This window comes from Nicotiana tabacum, chromosome 16 (genome assembly GCF_000715075.1).
Source record: "Nicotiana tabacum cultivar K326 chromosome 16, ASM71507v2, whole genome shotgun sequence".
In the NCBI taxonomy this organism is placed as follows: Eukaryota; Viridiplantae; Streptophyta; class Magnoliopsida; order Solanales; family Solanaceae; genus Nicotiana; species Nicotiana tabacum.
Window position 1 is genome coordinate 19,510,769 of NC_134095.1, and position 9,394 is coordinate 19,520,162.

At 35.7% G+C, this 9,394-nt stretch overlaps 1 protein-coding gene across 1 annotated transcript; it reads right to left on the reverse strand.

Annotated features, from left to right (window-relative positions):
* Window positions 1-6,443: 6,443 nt before the first annotated feature.
* Window positions 6,444-6,911, reverse strand: LOC107814394 (uncharacterized). The gene has a single exon (XM_016639807.1). The coding sequence runs from the start codon at window positions 6,909-6,911 to the stop codon at window positions 6,444-6,446; it is 468 nt and encodes a 155-aa protein (XP_016495293.1).
* Between the last annotated feature and the right edge of the window lie 2,483 nt (window positions 6,912-9,394).

A 9,394-nucleotide genomic window follows, 5' to 3' on the forward strand; every position in this document is an offset into this window, starting at 1 on the left:
TAAATAGTTTCTAGTGCGAGCTAAAAAATATTAATAACCCAAATATTTTTGTAGAATTAAAACCCAAATATATATGAGCCGTTTCATGCTAAGTTACCATCGTAATTGAAAATATTACATCTTCTGGTGATTTATCTATTTTTAGGCTATGATTAACAAGGCATCAAGCAGTAAGAACTGTTTAATTTGACAGCAATAATAAGGATGTACTGTGACTCAAACTAAACTCATAATACTACAGTTCAAATTAAACATCTTGACAATTGAATTGCCTCCTTGAGAATATATCATTACATTTATGCAAAGTGTTATGTGATGCATGTATCAACTTACCTCATATTTAAATAGTATGCACTCAAAATGGACATTTAAATCGAGCTTTATAAATACTCAAAAGTATAGAATTATATCTTAAACTTAAAGTAATGATTAAAAAGCATTGTTCAGTTTACTTTTTTGAAGTATTAACATCTTAATTTTTTCTCCATTGAATTTATCAGTAATTACTAGCATCACATGTTCATTATGTCCAAGAAACAAAAGTTACGATGGCATTATTGTTCAAAACATTATATTTTCTAATTTCGAAAGACAAAAAATGTTTAGTGACTGGTTGTTGAATAGAAGTCATGCATGAGCACTATTCTATTATTCAAAAGTTCAAATTTCAGTTATAAGCGTCGATCGGGTGTTTACATCAACTATATTAATTTACTGTTGTTAAATGGTAAATGAAAGTGAGTATGTATATATATGTGTGTCTCAATTAACAATAATATTTTTATAACCATATTTGTGAAAATATATAGCATATTTATTAAATTTGATGTAAACACCCGGTGCTAATAAATTTTACGCGTAAAAGGACAACATCTTATGATTGAATCCTTTGATTTGGCTCTTGAAGATGAGAAACTTCTATTGATGGATGGGATCATGATAAGCTTTGCGCATGGAGCATTTCCCTTAAGAATTAAATCAATTACTGTATTTTAGTATACTGACAAATTCAAAATTTAGAGTCAATATATTTAATATATGCGTAATTTATTACATACATATATCAATTAATTGAATGTACTTCAATCTCAAATAAATTAAGTCAATCATAATAATCATATATTTCCTCTATACAGTCATTTTGCATTTTCCCTGCTCGTTTCTTAACACATACATATGCATGTGTAAAGTCCATTTATATATATATATATATATATATATATATATATATATATATAATTCGAGTTAAAAATAATATATTTAATTTTGCATCCCTAAAGTCCTCTTCCACCTTATCCTAGCCATCTATATCAATAACGTATTATTAGCATAATGTGACATTCTAACAAAGTATGAGGAGAACCCACTCAATGCACTCATGAATTAATGGAGATAACTCCCGCGCATGCCTCTAAATAAAGAAAACATTCAACATTTGGATAATGATATGATGGTTTTGCTTTTCGTATACATTTACTTCCCAATTCCCATACAGCTAGGATAAAAAGATAAGGGGAAGCTTAAAATTTTATGACACTAAGAAATGGAAAATAAATGCATTAAAAAATAGAACGATAATAAGGAAATGAATCAATTTAGGGTGGGAAAAAGGTCATTATTACCCATGTACTATTGTAAATAGTACACGTTCGTCCTTCGTTTCACTTTACGTCCAAAACCCACCCTACCGTTAACAAACTTGATGGAATTGCCCCTAACCCTAACGGATCTATATCGTGGCAGCTGACTCCTTAAATTTTTTTCCATGTCAGTTGCCAAGTCACTCGAACCCACCAAATTAAAACCCCACAAACCCTATTACATCACCCGTCTCCCACCCGTGACCCTTCATCAACCCGCCTCAAAATATCTCCCCCAAATATCTGTCTCACCCACTACCTGTAAGAATTTAGAAGAAATTCCTTCTCTCATTCACTGTCTAATATTCTGTACAATGTATCTATTTATACAAGTATTCAATAGATAAAAATATAAGCTACAGCTATACTAGTTACAAGTGTCTAATACTTTATTTGTTGTCCTTGTCATAAGTGCACATAACGTGTACAGATATTACATAGTTGTAAAGTGCATTTGGATATGATTATGCTGGAAAAATTAAGTGTCTTTCAGCTGTATCCAATTATGCTAAAAGCTATTGGACCGGATCTGTAACAATAGGACCAGACTTGTGTTTGTATTGGGCCTGCATTTTGTTTGTTCTGTATACTGGCCCAGTTGGCCCATACACTTGTTATACCCAATACATTTGGGTCTTCAGCTCTGGTTATGTTGTAACCTATTGTGTGCAATAGCTGTCTTTCTCTTTCTTCTTCTTCGACTGTATCGTCTTCTTCGACTGTATCGTCTTCTTCATATCCAAATTGGGTTTGGGGTTCTTTGACACATGATTATGGTCCAACATTCCAACACCCTCCCTCAAGTTGGAGGGGTGAGAAATCAACCCCAACTTGGAAACGATCGCACCGTGTAGTGGTCTAGAAAAAGGTTTGGTGAAGACATCGACTAACTGGGATTTCGACGGAACAAAAGATAAGGAGATCAGTCCGGCGAGGTACTGTTGACAGACAAAATGGCAATCTATTTTCCACGTGTTTTGTTCGTTCGTGGAAGACAGGGTTTTTTGCTATGTGAACAGCGACCTGGCTATCTGAATGTAGAGAAACTGGTAAGCTTGGGGAAAGCGAGAGATCTGTGAGAAGGCGTACAAGTCATGTTAGTTCAGCAACAACCTTCTTCATAGAACGGTACTCGGCCTCGGCAGAAGATAGTGAAATTGAAGATTGTTTCTTTGATTTTCATGAAATAGGAGAGCCGCCGAGATTGATATAGAAGCCACTGACTGAATGACGAGATTCCGGACAAGACCCCCAATCCGAGTCGCAAAAATCCATTAATGAAAAAGAGGGGTCTGATTTAATAAAGAGCCCAACTCCGGGTGAAGATAGCAAATATCTTAGACAATGTAGCCTAGTATCAAAATGAGGTCGACGTGGGCTTTGCATATATTGGCTCAGATGTTGAACTGCAAATGAGAGGTCAGGGCGAGTGTGGGTTAAAAAATTGAGTTTTCCCAAGAGTCGCCTGTAGATGGTTGGATCGTGAAGAGGTTCACCAACATCGGCTCGAAGCTTGCAATTAGGATCCAGCAAAGAGGAAGTTGGCCGTGAACCGAGAACACCAAATTCAAAAAAAAGCTCTAAGGTGAACTTTCTTTGACTGATAATTAGTCCCTATTTTTCTCGTATTATTTCCATTGCAAGAAAATAATTGGCTTCTCCAAGATCTTTGATTTTGAATTCGGAATTGAGGAAGTCCTTTAGATTAGAAAGTTCTGTAGGATCGTCACCCGTGAGAAGTATGTCATCGACATAAACAGCCACAATAGAAATTCCAGAAGTTGTCTTTTTGAAAAATAAAGAATAGTCATTAAGAGAATGGGAATAGCATTTGAAATTGAGGGAACCAGTGAGTCTTGCGTACCACTGTCGTGAAGACTGTTTGAGTCCATATAAGGACTTTTTTAATCTGCACACATGATTAGTGGAAGGTGAAACCATACCTGGTGGAAATATCATGTATACTTCTTCCAGTAGATCACCATGAAGAAAAGCGTTATTGACATCTAATTGAAATAATTTCCAATTCATTTTCACTGCAATGGCTAAGATGCATCTAACAGTAGTCATTTTCACCACTGGACTAAAAGTCTCATTGTAGTCTATTTCTTCCCTTTGTATGTCTCTTCGTATAACTAGTCGAGCTTTGAACCTTTTAATACTTCCATCAGATCTATATTTAACCTTATAGATCCATTTACAAGGTAAAGGTTTCTTGCCTCTTGGTAGTTCAACCACTTCCCAAGTTTGGTTGGTCTCCAAGGCTTGAAGTTCTATTGCCATTGCATCCTGCCAACTGGGATGTAAAACTGCTTGAGAGAAACTTGTAGGTTCAATGATATGAGAGATAGAATTTAGAAGAGATTGATTGGATGGAGAGAGGTCAGTGAAAGTCATTGTAGTAGGTGAGACTGGTGCTGCAAAGCAAGAATTGGTTAGATCAGTCAAATATACGGCATTGCATACATAATCTGTCAGATAAGATAGTGGATTGTGTTCCCTAGTAGATCTCCTTAGTTCAGGTTGAACAGGAATAGAAGACGGAGATGAATTTAACCTAGATGTAGCGGATGAAGTAGGAGCTGTTCTTGGTGGTGTTATGGATAGAGAGGGAGAAGGAATAAGATCTGGTTCTGAAGAAGGTTGGTTATCATACTGAGGGAAAGGATGAGTTTGGTCGTGTACAGTGGAAAATTCTTTAGGAAAAATGGGAGGTTCAAGTGAAAGAGAGGAAAAAGGGAATATATCCTCATAAAAAACTACATTTCTAGAGATAAAAATGGTTTTAGATTGAAGATCCAACAGTTTGTATCCTTTCTTCCCAAAAGGATATCCTAAAAAAAACACTTCACTGATCTAGATTCAAGTTTTGACCAATGATGAGATAGAGTAGAGGCATAATATAGACAACCGAAACATCTTAGGAAAGCATAAATTGGAACTTTCCCAAAAAGAATTTCAAAAGGTGTTTTAAAATCAAGAACTTTAGAGGGAAAACGATTTATTAAAAAAGTAGCAGTTAACAAACAATCACTCCAATACATAGTGGGGAGATTAGATTGGAATAATAGAGCCCTACATATTTCTAGAAGATGTTTATATTTTCGTTCGACCACTCCATTTTGTTGTGGTGTACCAACACTAGAGGTTTGATGAAGGATTCCATTAGAAGACAAAAAACTTGAAAGAACGGATCCTGAACCTAATTCCAAAGCATTATCTGAACGAATGATTTTAACTTTAGTTGCAAATTGTCTTTCTACCATTGCTAGAAAGGATTTCAAAAATGGGAAAGCATTGCTTTTTGTTCGTAAAAGATAAGTTCATGTTCCCATACTATAGTCTTCTACTATGGTCAAGAAATATTTATAACCATCATGAGTTGGGATCTTGTCAGGTCCCCAAGTATCGACATGAATTAGTTGAAAAATTGAATTTGTGTTGATATTGCTTGACTGAAAAGGCAATTTTGCCTGCCTAGCTTGACAACATATATCACAAGGATGATTAAACTTGGCAAGAGAAGGAAATTGAAAACTGGTTATATTTTGCATACTAGATAGAAGCATATGCCCCAAACTTTTATGCCACAGACTTACATTAGAGTTGACCCTAGCAGAACAAGAAACTGAATGAGAGAATGTCTCTCTTTAGATTGTTACAAGCTGAATAAGACTGAAAAATTGATTGATTTCCATAAACTAGGCCAGAACTTAGAGAAGCTGGATTAATAAGATATAGACCTTCCTTGACTTCACCAACTACCACTGACCTCTTCAGCGAAGGGCCCTGCAAGAATGTGCCAAAAGATGAGAACAATAAGGTACAGGTGAGTTGTTTAGTGAGTTTGTGAACTGAAATTAGATTAAACCTGAAATCTGGAACATATAACACATTGTTTAGGATTAAATCTGGTAGAACATGCAAACTACCAACTTGACTGACCTTAACTCTGTATGAATTTGGGAGATTCACGTATAAAGATTTTCTTAGAGGCTTCACATTTAATAAAATGGAATAATCGAAAGTCATATGTTCTGAAGCTCATGAATCTATTATCCAGGAGGTAGAATTCATGTAAAGAAGACAAGAAAGACAATATAGATTAGGGGTATTGATTATTTTACCAGCACATTTAGCACTAGCATTTGCATTAGAAAACTGCTCACCCTGTTGTCCAACCTTCACCTGCTGAAGAAGTTGGTAAAACTGACTGAATTGCTCTTGAGTGATGACTTTCCCTGATGTATTTCCTTCTATTGTGTTGACTGATTGACTTGTGTTTTCTTCATGCATGAGTGCTGCATTGATGTGAGGTCCTCCTTGATACCTTTTGAATTTGGTAAATTTGAAGGTGGAGGGAAAACCAATGATTCTATAGCAGTTATCAATGGAATGTCCGGTCTTCTTGCAATAGTTGCATACCAGGTTATTCTTCTTTCCTTCAAGATTTGCTTTCAGCTTTCCTTCTCCATTAGCATATTTCTGAAAATAGATTGGTTGATGTTGTGCCAGAAAAGCAGTCTCAACTGGGTTTTGTGCAACATGAATTTCTCTTTGCTTCTCATCTTGAATGAGAAGAGAATAGGCTTGATTGATACTTGGAAGAAGAGTAAGCATTAGGATATTACTCCTTACAGCTGTGTATGCATCATTAAGTCCCATGAGAAATTGGATTAGCCTACCATCTTGAAAAGACTTTAAAGCTCTTGACTTTCCTCCACAATTACATTCACAGATGCATTGCACACAACTATTCAAGGTATCCAACTCATCCCAAATCCTTTTTACCTTTGTATAGTATCATGCTATATCAGAGGTACTTTGCACTAGGTCACTCAACTCCTTTTGTAATTGATAAAGTTGAGCACCATTGCATTGTCCGAATCTATCCTCAAGTTCTTTCCAAATTGCATTTGCAGTTTTTGAATAAAGGACACTTTCAGCTATGTCCTTAGATAGAGAATTCAAGATCCACGATATAACCATATCGTTGCAACGATTCCACTGCTTGAAGTTAGTGGAAGAAGCATCAGGTTCATAATATGTTCCATCAATAAAACCAAGTTTATTCTTGGCAGAGAGTGCAATGACTATGGCTCTACGCCATCCTCCAAATCCCTTCCCATCAAATACTGAGTTGACAAGAACCATTCCAGGTGAATCTGATGGATGAAGGTAATAGAGGTGAGTGGAATCCATAGCATCTGGTTGAGTAATTGTGCGAGCTGCAGAAATGTTTGAAGAATCATCTGTGGAATTTGGTGCCATTTTAAGGAGGAAGAGAAGGCTGAAAAAAATGTAGGTTGAGTTTCAGATAGCTACTGCTCTGATATCATGTAAGAATTTAGAAGAAATTCCTTTTCTCATTCACTGTCTAATATTCTGTACAATGTATCTATTTATACAAGTATTCAATAGATAAAAATATAAGCTACAGCTATACTAGTTACAAGTGTCTAATACTTTATTTGTTGTCCTTGTCATAAGTGCACATAATGTGTACAGATATTACATAGTTGTAAAGTGCGTACATAGTTGTAAATTGCATTTGGATATGATTATGCTGGAAGAATTAAGCGTCTTTCAGCTGTATCCAATTATGCTAAAAGCTATTGGACCGGATCTGTAACAATAGGACCAGGCTTGTATTTGTATTGGCTTGTGTTTGTATTGGGCCTGCATTTTGTTTGTTCTGTATACTGGCCCAGTTGGCCCATACACTTGTTATACCCAATACATTTGGGTCTTCAGCTCTAGTTATGTTGTAACCTATTGTGTGCAATAGTTGTCTTTCTCTTTCTTCTTCTTCGACTGTATCGTCTTCTTCATATCCAAATTGGGTTTAGGGTTATTTGACACATGATTCCGGTTCAACATTCCAACACTATCAGTGATGGTGGCACCGTAGGAAGAAACAACGGAGGTACGACTGAGTAAGGCTGAATCGACGGTGCCAGAGATGGAACTGATTGGGAGATTTTATTATTGGAATCTGATGGCGGTAGTTGCGAAGTAATAACGGTGAGATTTATTAATAAATGACTGAGCCACCATTGATTGACGTGGAAAATGGTAGTGAAAATTTGTGAGTTTTAAGAGTACTGAGCCCTAGAATTACTTCCTAGAAGAAAATGGTTGATTTTTTAGATGGAAGAAGAAAACAGTTGATTTTACTATGACGCCATCCCCAGTGGATGCTGCTTCCATCTTCGCCCGATTTTCAGACGAATTTATTAGCAAATACATAACAGAACCAAGTGGGCAAAGCATAGGTGAAGGCTGATTTGTGGCAAATGTCTTTATCGTTAATTGTTTCGTTACTTATTATTAGAATAATATGGGTTTGGATATTTTTTAATAAATACTGAAAATTCTGACTCGAATTAATTTAGAACTAAGACAGAGTTAATGGACTTTATACCCTTTTATGTTTTCTCTTTAAGTTGCTTGACCATTATTTGTTCATCTAACATAATGTAATTGCTAAACCAACTGTGACCCGGAAATGTTTCAGTAGAAAGGGGATGAGACAAAACAGGAAAAAGCAAAGGAATTAATAGAGCCACAAGTTTTTTCTCAATTGAACGATAGAAATGACGAAAGAATTGTTTGCTGACATGACAACTGACATGGAAAAAATTGAAAGGGGTCAGCTGCCATGGTATAGATCCGTTAGGGTTAAGGGCAATTCCATCAAGTTTGATAACGTAGGTTGGGTTTGGGATTAAAGTGAACAGAAGAACAAACGTATACTATTTACAATAGTATAGGGATAAGAATGGCTTTTACCCTTTAGGGGCTGATGTGACGGTAATTATTGAAATCCGATAGCAACAATTTCTAGCTAATGATACATTTTAAAGTCAAAATCTTGTAGATATTTTCAATGTATTGGCAAAAAATATCAACTACTATTCATTTTGCTGCTAAATAGCAAAAACTGAGGAGGAGAGGTTGTCGGTAAGATTCAGATTACCTGTAGGCAGGGAATTTTTACCTTCTATAGCAAAGGTTGATACCTTATTTATTTTAAATAAATACCCTTTTAAAAAATTATATTCCATAGCTATCTTTTGATTTTTATAGCCAAATATCTATTTATGGTCACCTCCTACCCTTAAGCCATAAAATAAGTTTTGTATTGTTTTTCTCTCTCCCCTCAAATTTCTCGTATCCCTCAAATCTCTTGTATCCCCTACCCCGTATCTATTCTTCCTCTATCTCTGTCTCTCTTTCATCTTCCACCTTAACCTTTTCAACCTAACCACCATAGTCCCTCCATGTTTAACTGGTTATGTCACGACCAGCAAAAAGAAAATGGTGAATCCATCACCTTCAGATCTGAAAAAGGAACAACTTGAAGAAAAACACCACTAATCGAAACCGAAAAAACAAAAGCATTCAACAAACAAAAAATAAACGTCGACAGATCGATAGGTACCCTAATGATTCGAATTTCATTGTCGAGAAGGCGAGAAGCCCTAATAATATCATCAGTAGACATAGCATGGAGCTGGTCATCTTCAAAGTTGCTATCCCTTGCCATCGTCATTGCCATTGTATCTTCTATCTTGTGTTTATATGAGAATCCGGGGAGAAAACGGAATTAGAGAGTCGATCTGGGTAGCTTGTGCAATCAGAAAGCTTTCTTGAAGATTCTGTTAATATATTTCAATGTATTTCAATATATCTCACTGTATTACAGTGTCTTCTTTTTCATTGTATTTCAATGTATCTCGTTATATTCCATG

Coding starts and splice junctions, on each gene's coding strand:
- LOC107814394 (XM_016639807.1), bottom strand. CDS start 6,911: ATGGCACCAAATTCCACAGATGATTCTTCAAACATTTCTGCAGCTCGC.